General features: G+C 44.5%; 1 protein-coding gene across 2 annotated transcripts in view; it reads left to right on the top strand.

Annotated features, from left to right (window-relative positions):
- The first annotated feature begins 1,173 nt into the window (after positions 1-1,173).
- Positions 1,174-24,541, top strand: part of ACAN (aggrecan) — a 49,864-nt gene continuing 26,496 nt past the window's right edge. For both annotated transcript variants that reach the window (XM_082061423.1, XM_082061422.1), the window contains exons 1-2: positions 1,174-1,295; positions 24,005-24,081. In XM_082061423.1, coding sequence (XP_081917549.1) covers positions 24,012-24,081 — 70 coding nt within the window. In that variant the 5' untranslated portion in view covers positions 1,174-1,295; positions 24,005-24,011. The remainder of the gene's footprint in view (positions 1,296-24,004; positions 24,082-24,541) is intronic.

Here is a 24,541-nt window from a genome sequence, read left to right as displayed (position 1 = left end):
CACCAGCCAAGGTGTGGGCCTGCAGCAGCAAACCCATTATTCCCTCCTCCCTGAGCACAGCTTTTTCTCCCACTCAAAGTTACCAACATCCCCCACAAAGAAAGAAAGGGAAAAAAAAAAAAAATCAGAACACATTACAGCCTCTTCAGCACTTGTTGCAACACCAGAACTGCCAAGGATTCAGTTATAAGGTCCTCCTCAAAGTTTTGGGGTGGTTTCTTCAGTTCCCACCATTCCTAGGTGCTTACATGCTCCATATCTCTCCCCAGGTCACCACAAACAGCTTTCAGACAAATTCACTCCCAACAGCCTCTTTTCTCTGCCTTGATATCACTTCTCAGTTACTGATGCTCCAGGTGTTTTCCATTTCCTAATGCTGAGCATCACCTCCCCACCGAGTTCCACTGCCATCATCTGCCTCCTCCACTGCAGCAGCCAGGGGATCCATGCAAGAGAGTTCCCTAAACTTTCCTGTTTGCTACTCTCTTTAGGCTTTGCAGTAAATCTGCTCCTTTCTACTCAAACTGCAGCGATATTGACTGCATTGCAGGCACACATACTTTACTCAGGTTCCTTAATTAGCTTCACCCTATTTTAGTTTGTGTAAACCACATTCTCTTTTTGTTACATAAATTATTTCTTCTCTCTCCACCACTTGTGGTGCTCCAGCCAGTTTGCTTCCAAACCAGAGGGCTAAATTTAATCCCCCACTCCCCATTCAGCTTTCTCAATTTACAGTATTTTTTTGGTCATGCTTTTTTTTCCCCTTTCTTTTCTTTTCTGGCTTTTTTTTTTTTTTCCTTCTTTCCAAGAGGCTGGGCTTCCTTTTCTGTCTATAAGCCCTCCTATTTCCCCCTGCCCCCTGGATGCCTGCCTACCTTTACTCTAAAATCCAGAGGAGGATCCAATACACTTAGTTTGCTAGCTCTTCAAGAGGTATCTAAGGAGGCTGACAGGAGTTTGATGGTCTCTCTTGCAGCCAGTGGCAGCTAATGTGGTCTGAAACCCTCTCTCTCTTTTTTGCCATTCACACACAGCACTTACTCTTCAAGCCTGCTGCTGCTGCCACTGCCTGAAAGGACCTGAAAAACCACACAGGGAATTTTGATTTCTTCTGGGGACCCAGGGAAGAAAAAAAAAAATCCAGGAAAAACTCATCTGGAGATTGTGAAGAAGACATACAGCAATAGCAAGAAGTGGCAAGCTCTTTCCTTCGTGAACGCCGAAAAACACCTCATCTCTCTGCCAGGTGTATGGGACTTAGATTCTGGAAGCACTGCACTGAACTGTTAAAGGTAACATTGCGCTTTCCTCCCTTCTCTCTCTTTGGTGTCTTTTCCTTAACTTTCCTATTTCTTTCCTCAGTGCTCTATGAGGTGCAGACTCTCAATCAGTGGGTTGGTTGCTTCCCTGGTGAGCAGCCAGCAGAGAAATGTGAGAAAAGTTGTAAACTGGTGGAGCCTGAGCTTGTCCTCAGAGTTTTCCTTCTGCAAGAGGGGAGCCTGTACCTGGTGTGTCTCTCGACATGATGCTCCTCACCAACAACCCACCTGTTACAGGTAGCAAAGCTACAGCCAGAGGCAACAACCATGTGTCGAGTTTGTTAGTTGTCTTGGAGAAGGGAGAGAAAACAAGCCACCGGCTTAGGAGGTCCTATAGCCAAAACCACAAGGTGGGAGAGCAGAGAGGGGATTATCCCCATCCTCGCTCCCCAAAAGACCTTCTGACCCATCAGTGCTTCTTTGTGATGGGTTTCAGCTGCTGCTGGAGCCCCGGTGATGTGTCTGATCCTGCGTCTGAGCACTGGGGAAGGAGGTTGCCGTCATGCTGATTTGTTGCAAGTGTCCCAAATCCCTGTGGGACTTTTTGTGATTATTGCTCTCATTGGTGTCTTTGCTTTGCTACGGGGAAGGTAAAGGGTGATCTCTGAGCTAGAGGGTTGTCAAGCTCTGTAGGGGCTGGCAAGTTCAGCAAGAGAATGGAAAGAGCCTGGCTGCCGGCGGGTCTGACAGCGCTCCCCGTGCAGGAGGGTGGCAGGGACCAGCGGTTGGCAGCGTCTGCTGGGTTATTGCCAGTTTGCTGCTTCAGGCGTTACTCACTACCTGCCCTCTTTCTGAATCCACTCGCAAATGAAGCATATTTTTAGCAGCAAGGAGCTGAGCAATTCAGCAGAAGTGGACAGAGCAAAAAAAAAAAGGCTTTTTTTTTTTTTTCAGAATTTCTATCAGAAATTTCTTTTTTTCTTTAATTTACTGCTTTTGAAGACTTTTTGTTTGAACCTTGTGCTACATAACTTTCTGCATGTGGCAGAAAGCAAGCATTTTAACCATTCCCCTTCGAGTTGTTTAGCCAAAAAACTTCAGTTTGAAAAGCTTTCCTAGCTCTCTAAAATAACTTTGCCAGATGTGGAAAGAGGGGAACATCCCACAACGAAATAGTTGGGAGAGAGGAATTTTTTAGCATTCCTCACTACTTTGGTTTTCATCTATAGGCTCCCAATAAGGAATGTTGGCTGGGCAGAGGGGCTGGTGGTTTGGGGACTGTTTGGCGGGTTTTCAGACCCTGCAAAGGAGGGGAACCCCTCATGCTTTTCGAAGCTGAGCTGTTTGTTTCTTTGCTTTGGTTGTTTGATGTTATATTTTCCTGCTGGCTTCAGAGAGCGTGTCTGCCTGATAGGTCAAAGGGGAGATGTTACCCCTTTCTGAGATGTTTCGAGTTGCTGTCAGGGCGCAGAAAGCAGAGGCATCACCTCCCACCACTGCTGGTTGGGCAGAGGGTGAGGGTCGGAGATGTACCCGTGCTTGCTGAGTGCTCTGAACAGTCTTTGGGGGGGAAAACTCCATCTGTTCCGCTTGAATTGCTGTTTAATGTTTCCTATAATCACCTCCATGTACAGTAGCAGGGTTTGACAGCAGCACGAGGGCTGGAGGATGGATGGGCGAGCGAAGAGAGCAGACGAGTAGGAGGGAGGGAGTGAAAGAGAGGAGGGAAAACCTTACTAAGGAAAAGAGGATATTAAATAAAGTTCAGCAGACCTAGCGCTGTCAGAGCAAACAGCAGCTCATCACCATAAAATACTACCTAATTAGTGAGACACATTAAGGGGTTTAGAGAAGAGGATGAATGGTATCACTTAAAAGACAGAAACGAATGAATGAATGTGTAAATGAAAAGAGAGACTAGACTGTTTTTCAGTGCTCTGGTATCACCCAGGGACGTGTGTGACAGTCAGAAACCCTGGGGACCCCAAAATCCACTCCGTTATTGGCTTTTTCTCTCCTCATCTCTCTCTGGGGCAGATCCTCTGCAAACGTAAATTGCACAGATCCAGTGACTTCATTGCCTTCCCATGCTGACTTACGCCCAGCGGGGATGTGGGCTGGTGGAGGGCCAGCTGGTTCCATCTTATAAATCAGCAGGACCTTTCTTAGCTGCCTGAGACATCTTTTCCACCACCACCCTCCTCTGTCTCCTCGCTTCCCTCTTTTCCTTGCCAGTGGTGGGACAGCTGCTCTACCACAAGACGGCCTTCCCCAAGCCGCTCTCTTCTTCCTCCTCCTCCTTCTCCTCCTTTTCTCGCCCCCCCAAAACCCGCCACAACCTCCATGTGTGAAACAAGCCGGGCTGTGTGTGCCGCTCTCAGGCAGCTTCCCAGAAGCAGCAACAAAAGCCGTGTTCATAGCGGGTCTGGACCACATACGGAGCCAGCGCACGACGGCTGCTGAGCAGCCCAGGGCAGCCGGGCTGTTTAAAGAGTGAAAGAGAGAGAGACGGCAAAGAGAGGGAGCTGTTATATATTTTAAAAAAAAAAAAAAAAAAGGAAAAAAAAAATACTTGAGCTCAGTACAACAACGGAAACCTTACAGTTTACTTTTAAAAACTCAGTGCTTCCTTGTGAGAGGGCAGAACAGCTCAGCCTGTGTGCGCGGAGCGGGGCTGCGGGCTCTGCCTGTGTGCACAAGGGTGGGTGTGTGAGCGCTGCCTCTCCTCTCCTCTCAATGGACTCACAGTATAAATCTAAAGAAGCTTTTTGTTGGCCTGATGAATAGGCAGGGGGTTTTGTCGTGCTACCCGCTCAGCCTTTTTTGAGACGCTTCACACTGAGATTTTTTTTTTTTCTTCTCTGGGTGCTTTTCATTGGGCTTTTCCTTTTTAATAAAAATTTCCATTTCTCCCTTGCTTGATATTCGCCCTCCTCAGTGATTGCTCCATACAGATCAGGGAGCAGAGGGGTAGGGGGAATGATGAGAAATTCCAGAATCATTTGACTTGGGTTGAATGAGCCTACATGTGCTTTAGCTGTTGAAATGCCTGGAGGTGTTAAGTAGCAGCCCTATGGACCACCTCACTTCAATTTCCTTCCCCTGCTTTACAAGCCCAACCACGGTGCAATTGGCTTTAGTGATCTAATGCTCCCAATGGCTTCAGCCCGCTGACTGAGGTGGCCCCATGACTGAGTGAGGGAGAGGGAGATGATGTGACTAGGACACGTTGGCCACGTCCCGAAGCCCAGAGCAACCAGGTCTCCATCCCCACAGTGTAAGCCACATGGAAGCAGCCTGGGAGCAAGCTTTGCCTGTGGGTTTCCATGGCTCTGCCTTTTCCTGGGCCTGGCTGAGGAAGAGACCTTGCTGGGCTTGGGAGCTGGAGGGGAGGATGGAGCAGAGGCACAGAAATGGCTCTGCTGAGAGAAGGGAGCAAGAGATGAAAGCAAGAGAATGGGATATCCCGACAAGCATAACCATCTGGGGTTTCACCTTTTGTAGTTACTCCTTATGTCAAGCAAGGCATGGCAATTCATGGTTTTTCATTAAACCCCAGTGCAAGCCAGAGGACACCTGTGTCAGTTGAAGTAGAGGGAACCTTGGGAAAGACCCAAAATTAAGTCAGCTGAGAACTTCTACATCACTGCTCAGTTCCTCCCAGGTTGTCATCATGTCCTGAGACTATGGAGGTTTATGATGGAAAGAAGGAGCAGTGATTGCTGCGAAGAACTTGGGTGATGGGATGTCCTGGGAAAGGCAGCTTGGTGCTGTTTGACCTGGCAGCTGCACTCACCATTACAGTTAGTGATGCACCATGTGAACCTTGAACATGGGGATAGTCCTGGTTGCCACTGTGTTACCAGGGGCCTAAGTGGGAGCTAGGGATCTTCTAAAGGACCTTGGTGCTGCAGAGGGGCATGTCCTGAAGGAAAGTCATCGACTTCAACAGAGACCACATTGGGCAACATGAGATAAAAGGGTGTCTGTAAGAGCAGCCACGTTGTATCGTAGGGACAAAGTGATCAGGACAGGAAATTTCTTCTGGCAGGGTAGTGCTCACAGCTTAGGCCTGAGAGGAGTAAAACTGTATATTAAGCCATGCTCAATAAACCTAGCTTACACTAGTTGGAGAATATGGAATGTAAATACTCATGCTTCAAGGCATAAGGTAACCACTAAATGCCTGGTGTAAAAAAGAAACTTCCTCCTCAGAAATTTATTCCCTATTTTTCAATGATGGAAACTTTGTTCTGAAGCTGTTGTCTTGCCCAAGACAGGATACTGGCCTGGACACACCGTTGGTTTCATCTGGTCTGACAATTTCCATGTGCCTTTGGCTTCTCAAATGCCCTGGGTTAGCACTGCGCAGAGGACTTGGACACTTTATTAGCACTAGTGTAGAAAAAAACACTGAAGGACAGAAGGAGTTGTCTGTGATGGCCACAGAAGATACAGATTTGACTTAATAGGTGAGAAATTTAAATAGGAATAATTTGTCAGGAAAAAGAGATCTGTAGGGGAAACTATCAAGAAACAACCAAGGAATGCCTCCTGATGGAGGTCAGATCACAGGCTGGAGGAAAAAGGTGTGTAAAGAAAACAGAGAGGCCAGCAGCTGATAAACAGGTGAAAATTATGCTGTTGATCACTTCCAGCTGGAGCTCCCATCCGTCATTCACACCTCCACCGGGAGAGCAGCCGCTGTGCTGGCGACTGAGTAACCTGTAATCCACAGCAAAACCTGCTGCTCCTGCTGGGATCCTGCACAGGATCTGGGATAAATACCCCACTGCAACCCTGGAAATCCCCGGGCACCACAGGCTTTGCACAGGGCAGGGGCAGATTCAGTAGTTTTGCTGCCACAATTCTGTTGACTTCAGAAGATTACTCTAGCTTAGCAGTTCTGTGGTAAAGCAGCCATAGATCTAAGTGTAATTAACATTACATCATCTGTACCACAGTTTCAAGGTTGAAAAACTCACGTAGTCCACATATTGGAAATTACAGGATGGCTTTCATATAAATGATTAACTGTCACTATTACTTACCCCAGAAAAACAGTTTCTATGGTGTTTGGTGTATAAATAATACCCTGTACCTCTATAGCGCTCGGCTTCAAAGTAATACTTCAGTGCTGTACCATAAAGAGTACCCTCCCATTCTGTAATAACCAGTCTGCAAATGATGTCTTTTCCTCTGTTGTAAATCATACCATGCAGTTAGTGCCACTGCTGCTGTTGCATTCAGTCTGGTTAGTAAATAATACTCTTTCCCTACCGTTGTATCTGGGGTTTAAATAATACCCTGTCCTCATATAACAGTTGGCATGTGAGTGTCACCCTAATCCTGCTCGGTGCTTTGGAGTGCACGGAACAGGCTGCTGCTGCAGAACAAATTGCAGCCTTCTTCTCTGTAGTATTTGCCCTCTAAATATTACTCTGCTGTTTTATATAGCACTTATTGTATAAATAATACCCTGCTGCCTGTTAGTAATTGGTATGTAAGTGATACCGTCAGACTGCAGAGTACTTAGCCTGCTAATACTGCCTGTTACGCTGGCAATAGATGACACAGTAGGGCTGTGCAGGGGAGGATGCTGGGTTCCCACCTCAGCCCCTCGTCATGTTTATTTGGGCCTTCTCTCCAAAACCAGGGTGTTCAGCAGCAGCAGAACTGGAGCTATCCTGCAGCCATCACTGCGTGTCAGCAGAGAAAGGGGGTCACCCCTTGGCTTGGCCAGCTAGCCCATGCGATCTTGACTCTTCCTGATGTCCTTCAAGATCACGAGATGCTTTGCCAGACACAGGTCAAAATCCATGTCCCTTTACAATTCCCAGATCCCTGCAGTTTTCCTGCTGACAGCACAGATCACCTTCCAGTCTCAATGTACAGTTTGCTGCCTGTTATAGGACAGCGTGAAATGATTCAGTGGCACCGACAATGTTGAGTTGTGTTTAGCAGAGGACAGAAGGGTCTTCATTGCTCTTATTGTTCAGCTATGAATCTGTCCAGTGTTTTGAAACACTCTGGACCAACCCTAAAGTGTCCCTCAGACTACAGCACTCTGTAGCGTTGTACCTATTTCATCTGTGTAATTATTCTCATATGAGTACAATGATGAGCACGTGTACCTTTCTTTACACCTTTCTGAAGTATGTGGATACTGTTTTGGACCATTCTCTCACTTCTTCTCTGGTTTTGTCCAGTTTCATGCAATTGCCACTGGTCTTCTGCTTTGAATAAGTGCATCAGACAAACATAAACCCAGGTGCTTTGTGAATATTATGCTCAGCCCTTTCTTTCCTAGGTGCTAAGGCCTCCTGCTCCCCCTGTATCCTCCGTGGCAGCTCAGTTGTTCATATGTTGTTGGAGTGAGGGTATTTTGGCAGCTTCGGAATCAGTCTAGTGGCAAAGAAAATTGGGTTTGCTTGGGCTTAAAATGCAAACATTTCTTTAATACTGCAGTATAAGAATTGTGCCTCCATTATATATATTGGTGAAAGTGAACACAATTAAATATGTTGATTGGCACCTTCTTGTCAATCCTGGAACAGTTTATTTCCAATTTATTTTATTCTTAACTGGATTGCTCTTTGTTCTGCAAATGCAGCTGAGTGTTTTTGTGTAGATCTGTGGTGCCTCATCCATCAGAGATGTTTCTCTCATCTGTGCTATTGGTGTAATTAAACAATAATATTTCAAAACTGATTGGGTATCATCAGGGTCATTAGACAGTCAGATAGCTGATTCGATTTATCTCCCTTATAAAATTATGTCCTTCTCCAGAAGATGCTTTAGGGACTGATGGCCATGTTTTGCAGAAGCAGCAGAGTGCCTGAAGACACAGAGAAGCACTTCTGCAAATTCCATTACATGCCTTGTTCAGCCATTTGCATCTTTAAATTCTGAAACACCATGGATAATTTGGCAGGCTATTAGAGTTTTACTAAACAATTTTGACACTCCCAGAAACCTCACAGTGTCCATGTGAGAGCACACCGTACCTATTGCTGTTGTGCCAAAACTTGTAATCGAGATCTTTCAGAGCTCAGTTTAGAAACCATCTGCTAATTTTGTTAAGGACCAGCAGCCCTTGCTTCTCTTGCTCTCCAAAACACTTGCTTACGCTTCTTGTTCTCCTGTATGACACCTGTATGGTAGGAAGGAGATCGCATTGAGTCTTTCAGAGAACAATCACAGAGCAGACAGCCCAAGGAGATAGGAGGTCCAGCATGACTTTTGAACATCCTCGGTGTTACACAGGGGGCTTAAGAGCCTGGGGCCATGGACCAGTCTTTGAGGACCAGAACAAATATCAGCTGTAGCCCCTCAGCTCTCCAGTATACTTCCATTAAAAATCATGAACTTAGGAGTATGACTCAGTCAACTATGTTCGCAGGAATGCTCTCTAAATGTTAGACAATATTTTTATTTTGAACATTTAGCTGTCAACTAGTTTTACTGAACATCTCTCCCATTGTGTGGTTTATTTAAATGGATTGGATCAATGTGTGCTGATGGCTTTTCAGTTTTAGCTATGAAATTACCATGATCTGCAGACTGCTCTGCAACAAATATTATATATGATTAGATCCAGTTTTTATATTGTGTGTAAAAGCCAAACGGGAATTTTCTTGCTATATTGTCTTATGGAATTAATTCTTCTGTCTGAAAGCAGAGCGCACAGTACAAACTTGTGGGGATTTGGACTTCCTTTTCAAAGCTCTCGCTGCTGTTCATTTGAGATTTACATGCAGTTACTTGTCTAGACTAGATTTTAATACCAGAACTCATGCTTAATGTTCATAACCTCAGAAGTAAATTGCATCTTTTCTACTGATTCCAGTGGTATCTGGATCTGGCCACCAGATAATTTACCTGCCCATCTTATTGGAAGAATTGCAAGACACTTTGGTTAAAATAGGTCATAATTATTAGTTGCCTTTGACTGGTCTCTTATGCCAACAGTATAAAACAATTTTACTTTTATACAGTTTCTCTTTGTGAGTTTCTCCTGTGTCTGAGTTGAAATACCAGTATAGCATGCTCCAGTATCCATTTTAAAGCCCACATCTTCTCCATCAATGCTGGAGAGTATTTGCTGTTTTGAAACACTTTGCTAGGCAGTTATTTTGCCTACAAGAGAATCTGTGTTGGTGCCTTTCTGTTCCCCAAAATGGGTGCTCTGTTGGTTTTAAGCTGTTCCACGTACCTCTGGAAAAACATGGAGGGCTTCTACAAAGTCTGGGCAACATTTTGGCTCTCTCCCTCAACCACGTCTCATGCACAGGAATTTATTTGCCTCTCAGAAAACTCTGTATTCCTATCTAATTGCTGGTTTGGTTTCTTACTTACCTTGCTTTCTCTTTTGAAGGTATGACAAATGGACTTTGCTTATCAAACTGTAGATTTAGCAGCTGTGGCTCTCCAAACGTCTGTAGTTTATGTTAAGGTTAAACTTCTTTCCCTTCACAGTCTACACCTCACAGAATGATTTTATATTTCATGTAGGAAACTTGCCTTTATTTAGGGTCCCCGTGATCTCCCCAAATTCACATTTGTGCTCTCTAGGCTTGGTCAGCAGCATCCTTTTGAGACTGTTGTTGGCAGGGACTGTTGTCTGCCTGTACTGGGGTAATTCAGTGGAGCCCTGAGATTTGAGCTGTAAGGATATGCAATAATGATATTTATATGCATCCATTGACCCTAGAATGAAACTAATTTTGGAGAGGCTAATTGTTTCCATCTTGCGCTCTCTTTCAATGTCACATCAGCACAGTTGCTTCCGAAGTATTATCATACCTAACCCCGTTTATAAATTCATGCATACATAGATAGAAAGCTATATATATACATAACATACGTAACAGGTCAAAGAGTTAGACTGTTTTTAAAGTGCAATGTTTCTATTCTTCAGGCTAGTCTCACCATGTGTTTGAAGGGACCAGAGCTTTCGGTGTGGGCAAAGTTTTGTGAAGACATTGGGACGTCCTTTAGAAAAAAGCAAAAGGCTGTGATTCAGTTTTGGGTTGAACAATAGTTCTCATGTGATTAAAAATTATTGGTTTACATTTGTTGCTAGTTTTGCAAAGTATTTATTTGAATAGTTTTCTTGGAAAAGTTTTGGACTGACGCAAAGTGGAAATCTTAGCCAGGGAACTGAAACTCTTCTACCAATTATTCCCTCTGCCATGCTGAGGAGTCCTGTTGTCTTTTCTACTGGGTGAATGAATACAGCAGCCAGAGACAGATATCCATGTTCATGGAGGGGCCAGTGGCTATAAGAGGACAACTTCTTAGACATCTTTTCTATCACATTGCTCTTCTCTTTCCAACTCACCACCAGTCTCACAAAGTAGGGCTAAAAGCTGTTGAGGTCTCTGATGGATAGTCTTCTCTGTGGCAAACCCAAAACAAGCTTGTTTGGCTGTGAACTATTTTGTCGTTATCTTATTTCTTTTCTTGTTTTGTCTTCCGCTGTACAATTTGTCTTGGTTCAAAAACATCACTATAGTAGGAAAAAACAAGAGGAAGATTTATTTTGTGCCTGGAGCCCCTGTTGGTTTCTTCCCAAGAAGAAAAGAACAGGCTGAACCAAAGGCAGGAATTACTGTTTGGATAAAGTGACTTGACAAGTGAATAGGAGCAGTGGATGAGTGTCCATGCCCAAAGGGACTGCCCCAAGCAAGGAGAGCTGAGCATCCCTCAGTGTTCCCAACGTGGTGAAAACCCCACGGAACTGGGGCAGGATGGGGCACACGACTACACTTTGAGCTACCTCCATCCCCCAAAAGGAATGGAGCAATATTAAAATAAACAGGGACCTTATTGATTGAGCCAGTTGAGTTAAATACACAGTGTATGTCTTGGCTAAGAGGGAAGAGGGCATTGCATGCCAGAACAGTCTCCTGGTACGTGAACAGTTTGAGCACACAGAAAAGGAATGAATTGTACAGGGATGCAGGGCTACCAGGTGCCATGAGAGGGCATCGGCTGGGGGAGCGACTGAGGATGAATATAAAGGAAAAACCTGAAAGAGGTAGCCTGGTGAGATTTACAGGAAAGCCCCTAGTTTGTACAGCCAGACAGTAGCCATGGACACTGCACTTGCTCAGCACCCAGCTGCTGTGATTCAGTCCCTGCAAGGAAGGTGAGGGGCGGCGGGTTGTTATAGCCCATACAACCTTCCACCACTGCTAAAACTGCCAAGGGGAGGACAAAATGAGCTGGGAGAGCTGGTCGAGGAGGAAATGAGAGGAGGCAGCAATCCATTTTCCTGCAGTCATGCATGAGTTGGTTCAGGGGGTGCAATGCCCAGCCATTGATTGAGCTTTCCTAGAACCAGAGATGAGAGTGAAAAGCTGTTTCTCTTCCTTAATCCTTCCTGTACCATTCAATCTCCAAGCTGGCGTGGCTGTTTTATGCTCGGTCTCGTTGTCAGGGGTTTGCTGGCAGTGGAAACTGAGAAGTGTGAGAGTCTTCCTCCATACAGCCAAGGCAGCAAAACCCTCTTTATAGCCTGAGTGTGGTCTGTGGTGTCTGTGCTGTAAACTGGAAGGCAAAGCCAGCCCAGCACCTCCAGAACTGGGGTTGATCATATCAGTCCCAGACAGCAGAAAACTTTGCTGAAAACCTACTTCAATATCTTGGTAAAGACCCTTTTTCAGGCTCAGAGATGTGTGAGAGCCCTCGTCCATGGCAGCAAAACCAGCACTTGCATTCTGTTTGGGAGTTCACTTTATTGCCAGAAAAAAAAGAGTCTGAAGTTCTAGTGACTAAATGCTTGTCAGTCAAAAAGGAAAAGCTCTTTCACTCCTAGGAGAGTCTCTCTGTTTGCCTGCACAAGCAGGGCACATGAATGTTTGATATGCATGTGCCTTTCTAAGGAGTAACAAATAGTTTGAGCATGTAGAAACAGGAGAAAATAGTAATACATTGCTTCTCCAATGAAAATGCAAGTGATTTGCTCAGTAGGAAAAGTTGTTTCTATATCTTGTGGGGTTATGTTGTAAAAAATTTTAAAAATGCCAAGAGATTGGTAGATTTCAAATCTTGCAGGTTATTTATGGCAAGTAGTAACACTCGCTTGGACCACTGGCACTACATCCTCACCAATGCATCTCCCCGCTTTCCAGACAGTAACCAGAAAGCCCCAGGCCCTCTTCCATGCCATCTGCCCTTTTGTCTTCCAGGTCATCCCAAAGGAAGGATCGAGTCAAGATTACAGCCTCCCAGCAAAACTAAACTGTGCACGTCTTGAATTTATGAGACAGGAAATCTACTTGGGAGGAAAGCTGGGGCTGAAACAGCCTCGTTTAAGTAAATCTAAGCACAGTGTTTACACAATGTCTGGAATTAATGCAGAGAAAACTTTCAGGTGCCAACTTTGGAAAGGGAAAATGGGGAGCAAAAAGAGACAGATAGTGAGACTGTGATGAAGCTGGAAGCTCTTCCTCCAGGTTGGATGGAAGGTTACTTTACTGCTGTGAACCACCAGCAGCATGCTATACTCAGTAATGCAAAAGCCAGATAGAATGTGTTTGCTCACCTATTTCTTTTACGTCCAAGTTGTGACAGTGTGAGGATGTTTAGTATTACCAGCAGTGTGTCTGCCCAGCATGTGTGGCCTCACCAAAGATCATGGTGCAGCATGATGCATGTAGCACACCAGTAGAAGGTACAATTAGCAAGCGGTTGTTGCAGCCTGTGTATCTTGAAGAGGTGCCTGTTCACATGAAGGGACACTAATGCAAGCTGAGGCTATGTACAATATTAGACATGACTGTACCAATCAGAAACATGGTCACACTATGTGTCATTAGCATGACCCAAATGTGCAGTTATTACAGAAGCCCTACAGCTGTTCACATAGTTTTATGGTTCTCACTTCGAATCTCCTAAGTTTATTGACTTTCCAAGCCAGCATGATGTTTTCTCTCTACCTGGAGCATGGCAAGAAGAAAAATCTTTACGACTGTGAAGCTTACAGGGACCATTCGTGTTGTTTCTTCCAGTCCTGCCAACGGCCTTGTTAGGTGAACTTTCACATCACATTTTTTAGGAGCATTTATGTTGTATCCAAGGCAATTTTGGGTAGCAGAGTGTTAACAGATATCAGATTTGGGCAGTAGTTAGCAAAGTAAAAGAAGACTTAAGTCTCCATGCCTATGAATTCTGTATTAAAACATGATTTCAAAGGTGTTACAAATTTCTGGAAAAACAGCCTTCTGAAGGGCTGAGCTGGGTCAGAGCAGAAGCAAAACAAGGCAGAAGATGACCACAAAACTTCTCCCAGAGTAGAAGTGCTTCAGAGATTTGCTTATCTGCAGTCACATTTGCATCATGTTCTGTAGCCAGGGAGGGACATTTTCTCGTTTTTAAGGCTGCTTCTTTGCACAAATAAGGTTTCAACCTACTCATCAAACAAGTGAAAAGTCAAATTCTGCACAAACGAAAATCCCCAATGCAACCTGAACATCATTCACACCCTCCAACAGGGTCATGGGCCATCCCTCAACTGGGACAAGCAGCTCCTGTCAGTCAGCTGAGCTTTACCCATCCCACGGCAGCTCTCTCACCACCTGCAGGGGACTTACCTGCCTGTTGAGTTGATGCCTGCTTGCAGCAGGTATAACAGTTATGTGGTGATCTAGAGAGGCTTTACCAGGTTAATGAAAGGAGGGTTTTCCAGGTCCCTCATTTTTCTCTGAGCTGGCAATGGCAAAATTGAGAGCCCCTCGGGGACAACTACAAAGATGCTGCTTGGCATTGTAGGAAGGAAACTCACGCTGCCAAAGCTCAATTAGAATTGAAGTTGGCCAGTACTGTGGAGGACAATAAAAAAGGCTTTTTAAAATCTATTAATGGCAAAAGGCAAACTAGAAATAACATTGTCCCGTTGCTTGATGAGCATGGTCACCTTATTAACAAGGACATAGAGAAAGCCAAGACGTTTAATGCTTTCTTTGCCTCGGTCTTGAACACCGATGGTGGACTTGGGCTAGAAAACCATGTCTGTGAGAACGATAAATTCCCAATTAATCCAGAACTTGTATGGGATTTGCTACTCCAGCTAGATCCCTTCAAGTCTATAGGGTCTGATGGGATTCATCCAAGGGTGCTTAAAGAACTGGCTGATGTCATAGCGAGACCTCTTTCCGTTATTTTTCAATGCTCTTGGGAATCTGGAGAGGTCCCAGAAGACCGAAGCTGGCAAACATTGTCCCAGTCTGCAAGAAGGGCAACAGGGATGAACCTGACAACTGCAGGCCTGTCAGCCTCACTTCTGTGCCTGGCAAAATCATGGAGAAGATTGTTCTGTAAGTTATTGAAAAACATCTGAATGACAAAGCAGTCATTGTTCCCAGCCAGCACGGGTTCATGAGGGGAAAGTCTTGTTTAACGAACTTAATTTCATTATTCAACAAGTTTTACATCATCCTCGCAAGGGGAGGAGGAAGGGTAGGTGCTGAACTCTTCTCTTTAGTGACTAACGACAGAACCCGAGGGAATGGCAGGAAGATGTGCCGGGGAGGTTCAGGTTGGACAGTAGGAAAAAGTTCTTCACCCAGATGATGCTGGACACTGGAACAGGCCTGACAGTGTTCAAGAAGAGACTGGGCAGTGCCCTCAGACACACAGTGTGACCTGTGGGATTGTCCTGTGCAGGGACAGGAGTTGGACTCAATGATCCTTGTGGGTCCCTTCCAACTCAGGACGTTCTATGATTCTCTTTCTCCTGCTCTGTACTGGGCTTAGGTAGCTCAGGTCCTCGGTGCACAGAAACAACAGCTTTCATATTTCTCTGTGGGTTTTGTGGTGAGCAAGTGCATCTGAATGGAAAAAGTTGTCCCTTGAAGGGCTTGTTCCTTGGATCGTGGCCCAAGCTGCCATCTTCACACCAGACATCCAGGGAGGATCTGGTTTCTCCTCTTTTGTGTTTTGGTGAGTTTCCTTCCTGTGTCTAGAGGAGCTTTGCTCAAGGCTGACAGCAGCTCCAGAAAACAAGTGTAGATTGTCTCTTTCTTTCCCTGGGATATAATTAACTGCCTCTTGCTATGAAAGAAGAAGGGTGGCAGGTGATTGTCATTCCCAGAGACAGCATTTCCAAGTTCCATTGCTTCTTTGTAGATTAGATTGTTCTTTTCAAGCAAAGGGATACATCCCAATTACATCTGACTGTTGTGCATAAAAAAATAGGGTATAAGGAGACTTTATGAAATACACAATCACCCTCCAACATCTTGAAGTTAAATGTCTGACAGTGCTGCACACTCCCTTACTGACCAACAGAGAAATGGCTGAACCACTCTTTAAAGGTTCTCATCTGAGACACCTATTTCATAACCAGATGCACAGCTCTTTAGAAGTTTCTTTTTCTCCCGTTGAAGTGGAGAGGATTTTGAGTGCAAACTTCAGCTGGTCTCAAAGGCTCGTTGTTCCCTTGCATTTAGAGGTTCTAGGGGATGTTTGAATGTGACTCTTGCTTTCCTTATTGAGCAGACACTCACAGCCATGGCAGCTCAGGACTTGCTGTTGATCCCACACCTTGCATGAAAGGTTTGAGCTGTCATCTCCTTGCCGTAATGGACATTCTGCAACTTCTATGTCCTTGAAGGGTAGGAAAATTGCTGGTGTGTGCTGCCAGTGACAACCAGTTCTGATTTTCCTGCAAAAGAGCTAGTTTTGGGGTGAGCAGTGGTATCGGTTTCTGCTGTTCTGGAGCATGTGTGTTTATGTTGCTTCTGATCTCTCAGGGTTAAAAAAAGGGGGTGGGGGGAGAGAAATGCTGCTGGAAGGAGATCTAATGTATAATCAGATAAATGCTTATAAAGCTTTTTGTGTTCAGTAGGACATTTGTTCCAGACTGTACATTTGAGCTTAGATCATTAACTGAACCTAGCTCAGGTTTTGCTAAGATTTCCTGTGGCTTCTTGCTTATTGAAAGCATGTCCATACATCCCTGGGTATTTTGCCTTTTCCTGTAGCGTGTGTGCAATGTAATGAGATAAACAGACAAATTATAACAGACTGTAACTCTTTTATTGAAAGAAAGGTCCTAGAGGCACTGAAAATTGAATAGCATAGAACCAAAATCACAGGTCCAGACAAGTTTAGTTCTTTGTGGAGAAGGATGGAGAGGAGCTCTGGACTACACATTATAGCTGATACCATCACCAGGGTGTATTTGCAGAGCTGTGCCTGTGCTCATGCCTGCAGTAGCAAGGGGTGCTTGAGGACAGGAGCCAGCTGAGGCTCAAGGTGAAACCTGACATTATTCCTAGTCTTCAACAAACATTCTCTGTTTTGTGCCTTATGCACTAAGAATGACTCAGTACCATCAATTTGCCATCTCCTGCAGCAGTCCAAGTAGCCAACACTGCAAGACTGTCAGTGTGTGGAAGACTATATCCCTCAGTGACAAAATATCTGAGTAGTTACTGCTGTGTGTCTTTCTGATTGGGAAAAAAGGACTTTATTGTTCCAGGGATAGCTTCAGAAATGGAGCAGGCGGGAGCAGCATCCAAGCTGCTCTATACATAAAGACCTTACTCTCAAAATGGTTTGGAAGCCAGACAGAATGGAATATTTCTCCTATTTTCTTTACAGCTGAAAAAACATGAAAAATCACAGGAGTGCATTTATTGCCATATTTCAGTTCCAAAGTTTGCCTTATTTAAAAAAAAAGAAGAAGAAGAAATAAAACTGGTTTTGCCCACCCCCCTCGCTTTTCTTCCCCCCCCTTCCTTCCCTCTCATTTCCTGGACCAGGCTGAGGTTTTTAACAGAAAAGCTCTCAGTCCTGGGCAGAGGCTGGGAACATGAAGAGGGATAATAAAGTGTTTGTTCATAGTGATCGTAGAGGAACAGTCTGTAGTTTTACATGGTGGAGAAACCACCATTTGGCACTGAAGCGTACAAGGATGTGGGACGTGCTGTCTAAGTATACATGAGAACCCTCCCAATGTCTTGCCGGGTGATGGTGTCTCCTCAGATCTCATCAAACCTTTAGTCCCCAGTGTTGGTGCCTGAAAATAATAGTGCAGAGATAAGGCTGGATGGAGGTTACCATGTGTCCTGATGAAACTAAGGTCTGTTCCCTGATGAGGAATAAACAGAAGATGGAAAAGCAGCTGAGGAGAGAGAATCCAAGGCTAAATGAGTAGTGGTGGTTTTGACTCTTGTTCAGGAGCCTCTTTATATCCACAATTTTAAAGGAAATATTGTCTTTGGAAATACCTTTATGCTCAGGAATATCTTCTAGGTAATAAGTGGCATTTTATTAGCTGCCAGAAACAATACGTAAGTATATTAAAGGTCTTCCAAAATTACAGAAACAAGGAAGCTTAAAATGACGCATCCACCTTGATCCAAAAAAAAAAAAAAAGGGCAACAGCAGGATTAAGGGTGACAAAAATAAATGTAATTGCTACAAGGGTGATTAACATGGTGTGGAACAGGCAAATACCACAAGAGAAACTGCAGATGGAACTCAGTTAAAATAGACTAGAACAGAAAATGCTTTCCAGCAAGCAAACAAGTTAGACTGTGCTGCAAATGGGCCATCTGGCTATTTTCCACTGTACAGTCTTACTGTGTAGGCACTTTGTTGGACTTTCACTGTAGTGACTTTTCTTGCTCTCTCCAGATTCTTCAGTCCTTTGAAAACCTGGGGACAGGGTTGGAAGAGCAAGGGATTAAACCTGTCTGCACATATGTACACACTTCCCTCCACACACACTTAGATTCTCAAATAAACACATTTATATGCAGCCAATTTAGGACAGTCTGCACACAACCTGATACAGAAGCATGGCCTTCAACATAAAATAAAGTGGCAATAAACTTCAGTGAAAGAGACAGTTGTTCTCTGGTGTGAAGTGCTCCTGAGCCTACCAGCATTTCCCGGCTCTGTCTTTTTTGGAAAGGCAAGAGCTGAGTTGGAGAGGGCCTTGTTTCTGCCTTGGTCACTGGTTAGAGAAGGTAGGATGGTTGGGATTTTTGTGGCAGTTTGATTAGATTCATCTTCCTCCAGACTGCTTGGTACCGTGCACATGGAGAGATACTCTGATGCAGAGGCACAGCCCTGACCTTGCGGAGCGTGTCCTACCTCCTCCTCTCTTCTCGCCACAAAAGCTGCCTGCTCCCGCTGTTCTCCCAGCAAGCACAAATGGAGTTTTGCAAGAAAATAATCTGGAAGGTGGTTTTGTAGCGTGGACCTTGCAGAAAGAGCACTATCATTGCTGGTTTTGTGTAGGGCTCTGGGCTGCAAGAATTAGTCTGTTCCAGTGCTCCTTGTTCGAGATTTGACCATCCTCTCTCAGTTGTCACCCCAGGAGGAGCTCCACCAAAGTGTCAGCAGAACTCTTCAAGGTGACTTTTTCTACTAGAAGATGAGGACTCTGCAACCAAATAGGGGTTTGTCAGGTACCTCCTATGTCAGGCACCTCCTATGGGTTCAGTAGCTCATGAAATAGCTCAACTTTTTCTAGTAGCCGGGCTAACTCGATGTTTTTCAAAACAGTAGTCAAATGAAGTTAATTCCAGAGGCCTGTGTTATTTTTGACATATATGGTGGAGGCATTGACTGTATTTCCAACATGTTGCTCAGGTCCACCTCTCTCCTTAACCATTCAGCTGCAGTTGGGGGCCAACCAGTAAGATGCTGAGCAGGTGACATTCTTGCCACTGCTTAGCCTGCTCCAGGCTTTACTCAGTCATACAGCTCAGGCACCTCCTTATCCCCCCTGAAAATCTTTCCTCTGCACCAGATCCCTTCTTGGTGAGTACACACTGCTCCAGGTTGGTTCTCCCATAAAATGTACCTTCATATTCCTTGGGCCCAGCTCATCTAATCTGAACTCACACCTCTGTAGAGACAATATCCACCCTTGAGCTAATCACTCTCCTCTGCTGTGACAGTCAGGGGAGGGGGATTATCTGTTTTAAGGTATGGACTATATAATCTGGTTTAGATGTTGCTTTAGATCAAGAGGAACATCTTCCTCAGTCCCCTTGGCTAGACAGACCAGGTGTCCCTCATCTGTGCTATCCATGTCTGCTCAGACATGCTCTGTCTTTACTTACTTCCAGAACTGCTCCTTCAAGCAGCTGTTTGCTCCTTACTATGTGCTTAGACATCCCACTAGAGATGACATGGAGTAGAATATTGCGGCATGGAACGACTGCTGCAACAATGGGACATTAATCAAAGGCATTCCCAGCATAGTGAATCTCAACCAGAGCAGTGTGCAGACTCAGGTCTGGTTCTCTTTGGTGCATTTAAGTGAAATGAAAAACGGAGATCAACATTGCAAACAGCACCCTGAGGAGTAGGTTGGGTTTCTTACTGGCAGAGAGTCAACACTTTCACAGAATACACCCAAAACATTGTTATTGTGATTTGTTTAACCACTGCTCACAAGGAAAATCCTCTGGGCTTCAGTGGGATAAGAGGAGGGTGCGTTTTTTCTCCATAGCTAAACCAAACTGCAAAGATACTGCTGGTACCAGCTGTTTTCACATGAGGCTATTTTCCCTTGTGAAAGATCAGCATAAAGATTGAATAAGACCAGGAGTACATGAGCTTGTCTTAGCTTTTGGGACAAAGTGAATTTCCTCTATTTAGGTCATTTTGTTCCGTGATGTCAAACTGATGCACACATGAACACGGAAATAACAACTGTGTGGGACTCGGAACAGTACCAATGTTTGCTGTAGGCACAGACCTTATACGTCTTTTCAGCCAGCCAGCTCCCATTATATTTAAACACTTCTGTTTCCATGCTCCTGGATCTTTCTTTTCTTTAGTGGCTAATCTGAGTCTAAAGCTGCCTGCCTCTCTTGGCTGAGTTCATTGCACAACACTCAGGACTGTTCAGCTCACTTGGATTCTGGTAAAATGCAGAACCTGCTGAAAGGTAACTGATTTAAGGAGCCTGGAGAAGTAAGAACTTTTATTTAACACCTGAACACGTATCATGACTAAAGACTTAGTAATGGCTAGGAAACTGTCCTCTACCTGAATCCCCTCCAAGTGTCTTCTACCCTGGAGAGTCCACTCCTGCTCCCAGAACTCCCCTGATCTTTGCTGTCCTATTTCTCCCTTTATCCAGAGGATGAGAATACAGGTTATCCATTGGAATGGCAGGTTTGGGGTGGTACAAGTAGAAAAAAAATCTGAGCCTACCCCACAACCACAGTTCATTCCAGGGAGACAGTCCTCAGTCGATGTCAGGCTGGTCCACAGTGAAAGCAGTGACCTACACCACAAGGGCTCTTGATGCACAGCTCCACAGTTATTTGTCCTTGTAGGAAGTATTCCTCTAACTAAACAAGAATATTCTTCAGATAGTGGACTTTGGTTTCCACTTCAAGGCTCAACGATACATCAAAATGCAGAAACTGTGTCTGTCTTACGTTTTCTGCAGTGCCTCATGTGTTAGCAGTGACTGGTCTGTAACCTGGAGATGTTACCCAAAATACAGCTTAACCCCTTTTATTTCTCCACTGGCAGCTCCCCCCAAATCCTTTTCTTGCTGCCTGACATGGAGCCGGGGGATGCCTCATCTCTGCAGAATTCAGGCATAGCTGGCTGAGGCTGAGCAGGGAAGGGGGGTGATTTTACAGGGTGTCTTTTTTTGCCTTAGATCTTACAAGGCAGGTAAAAAATGTGTGTGATATTCATAAACATGATTCTTTGTACTGCCTAGAGCCAGGAAAGATGAATAATGCAAGAGCAGAGATTGAAACAGTGATACATTTGTCTTCATGAATTTTAATGTCAGAAGGGACCATTCTGGGCTTATCTCCTGTGAACGTAGGTTGCTTCAGCTTCACTCTGCTACCTCTGTATTGAGCCCACTAACTTGGGTTTGCTTATGCCATGTCTTCCAAAGAAGACTTCAAGTCTGAATTCTAAGTTATCAAGAGACAGAAACTCTACAGCAACCCTTGGTACCAGTTCAAATGACCTATCACCCCTGTTTAAACTGTGGGTTTGTTTTCCATTTGTGTTTGTTTTGCGTATGGCTCTCAGCTATTAGTTCTGGTGATGACTTTCTATTACATCAAAGAGCCCTTTAGCATCAGCAGCTTCTGCTTGAAACAGTATTTGTGCACTGTTGTGAGACTCTTAGTATTTTTCTGTGGTGGTGTTACAATAACTAGATTCAGACTTCCCAGTCTCCCCCCACAAGACATTTCCTCCAGACCTCAGATCCTTGCCAGTGGATATATTCTGCACCATCTTTTTCTGATATCCTTATGCCAACCCAAACATGTGCAGAGTATTCCCGATGCTCACCACCGATGCACAGAGAGGTATTCCCATTTGGTTTTATGTCAGAGAATGGTAGTAGTTCTCTTGAGTGACTCTAGGACACAACATCCCACTGTCAGGCATGCTCTGCATCCCTTGTATAATTTTATATTTGATTCTATTAAAATATAGTCTATTTGGAAATATATTGGATCTCATACTGACCCCTGTAGATGCCCATTACAAATATGTCCTGTAATATCAGTGTCCCTCAGATGGCTCCATTTAGAGACCTGCTAGTGAGTCTTCTGTCAAGCCATCTTAATGTATGTACTACTGACGTTACATACTCTCATAACATGGAACTCTATGAAATCCAAGCCTTATCAAAATCTAATTACATTATATTACAAGCACGCAGGCAGCTTTATCAGACAAACTTAGAATCAGGCCAACTAACAAAATCAAGTTTGGAAGCACCTGTTTTGTATACAAGTGACACAGCTAAGATTAATATTACAAGTATTCTTCGGTGCTTAATTATTTGAAGTCTGTATCAGATTTTCCATTATTTTCCCTGGAATTTATGTTAATCAAACTAGCATGTATTTAAGAGTCTCAACGTTGTATATCTTGTCTGACTATTGGCACAGTGCTTAGATATTCGGGACCTGCCCCAGTGCTCCAGCCCAGGTTATAAATGAACATCAGCAGGCCAGCAATTTAGTCAGCCAGCTCTTTGAAGACTCTTGGGTATGGCTGTTTAGCCAAGATGATTTCAGGCTGTTTATCTGTAGCAGATGGTTTTTCCAATTCTCCTTGCTTCCCAATGAGCAGAAGGCATTTCATTGCCCGGCCCCAGCCCACCCTATGGGCATGTCCCCTGCCATCGTCCAGGTACAGACCATCAAACACTCTGACATCTTCTGCAGCATGCCAGTTGACTTGGTACTGGTCATCAATTGAGGGAAATGATGAAGTCATCTGTCATGCTGCAGAAGAGGTTCATAATAGATTATTTATGCTGACATCACTCCTAATGGGAGAGATACCCAGAGACACCACTCCAGGGTTTCTCCCTGAGGTTGGCACTTACCTGATATTATATTCCCAGGTGCAGCAGAGATTGAGATATGTCCATTTGATCTTGATCAGCTCCACAGTTGCAAACTCAAGCCTCCATGCTTCTCTGCCAATGTGTTCCAGTCCTGTTCTGTCCTATTTTCTGCAGTGTAGATGCCTTTATTAACTAAAGATTTCACAAAGATAAGATTTTGTGATGTGTCAGGTTGAAATGAATGAGTGCATGAAGGTCAATTTTTTCATAAGTGAAAGGCTAATCCTGGACTGTACAGGATGAGGTTTATTTTTGGCCTTTTCTTGTGCCAGTGAGGACATTTATTGGACTTTTCTGCAAGGCTGATAAGCATATTCTCAGAATGTTCCCTGTCAGCTGAGGTCAGCTGGGATCTTTCTAGATCACAGGGGTTAAACAGACAATATTTGGACAGGTGACCTGAAAGGAAACACTAGTGATTCAGTAGGTGTGGTCTTTCCTCTGAGTCAGTGCTGAAGTGTGATGCCAAATTATGCCCTGTTGCTGGAGGACATGTTTTTTATTTGAAATATTACAACCAACTTTAGCATTTGTGGATATTTAAAATCCCATGATATTATACTATGGGATAATTCAGTTTGGAATAATTTAGTTAGCCTCCCTATATTGCTTCTGCCATTCAATGTCAGAAGGATGCTCTTTTCCTTTCCTCAAGCTTTCAGAAGGAGCAGGTTGCTCTGAATAATTGAGGGGTCACAAAAGGATATTTTTAGAGTGGAGTTAAGATGCCCAGACTTGTATTCTGTGGATTTCTTTTATTAGTTCAGGATCCATTTGCAGTTAAGGCTATACATGCTGTCAATGCAGGTGTATTGGACTAAAACATTGTAACCTTTGGCTTTTCCATCATATAAAAGGCAGATTTGCCTTCAGAGCATTTTAAGGTATACAAAATGCATCCATCCTTGTGGCTGGAAAACCAGCACTGACTTGAATGGAGGATGCTGGTGAGGGGCAGCTCCTGTTCTGAGGTGAAGGCTTAGTGGATGTGGTGGTCCCTCTCAAGTAAATACACAACCAGTGTGAAGTTCTGTTGGAAAATTGTCTTTCTGCTCTACAGGGAAGATTGAATCACAAGAGAGACAATGGAAGAGCAATATAATAAGTGATCTATAACAACACTTCAGTCTGTTGTACATAGCAGAGCATCTTATTTATTTGTCTCACGGATGCATTTCCTGAAGCAAGAGGCACTTGGAGGCAGCATCCTTCCCCAAGGACCGGCTCTCACTGCCAGCCACATGTAGGAGGTTTAAGGGGCAGCTGAAAGCCTTGTGCTGCCCTGCAGCAGTATCCGCAGCACTCAGCTCCCTGTGAACATACGGCTGTCATAAACCCTGTCTCCCTCTCTTGTTTCTTGCAGGTAAACTATGACCACTTTACTATTAGTGTTTGTGTGTTTGCGAGTCATCACAGCAGCCGTCACCATGGAGCTCTCAGGTACGTGTCCTGGGGTGCGGGACATCAGGACTGAGCCATGTGCTGCACTCTGGTCCCAGATAAGTGTCCCCAAGATCTGCTCTGTGTACACACAGGGCTTCTCTCTTTGGATGGCTGCTGTGCCTCTCGCTGACCTTGTGCTTGGGGAACCACGGAGACAGGTCCAGACAAAAGCAGATTTATGGGGAAACTAAGGGAATTTCAGCATTCCCTTTTTTAGACCCTGTCAGGTGTGATCTCATAGCAGCTACACTGCAGTAGAGCCTGTCATTCCCTTCATTCCCATATCCAGCACTGGTCCAGATCCCAAAAACAGCAGTGACACAAGGGTCATGGTTGTAACTTCCCTTTCTGTAAATTCTTTTCAACAGACTAGACCAAAAAAAGTGTGTCTGAGCAAATAGGCATTGGAACATATGGAAGCACTGGAAATTTTGGATTAAATGCATTATTGATGTAA

The sequence above is a fragment of the Streptopelia decaocto genome, assembly GCF_964273445.1.
Source record: "Streptopelia decaocto genome assembly, chromosome: 9".
NCBI classification, from domain to species: Eukaryota; Metazoa; Chordata; class Aves; order Columbiformes; family Columbidae; genus Streptopelia; species Streptopelia decaocto.
Note: the sequence above shows the minus strand (reverse complement) of the source record. Positions and strands in the feature narration are given on the sequence as shown.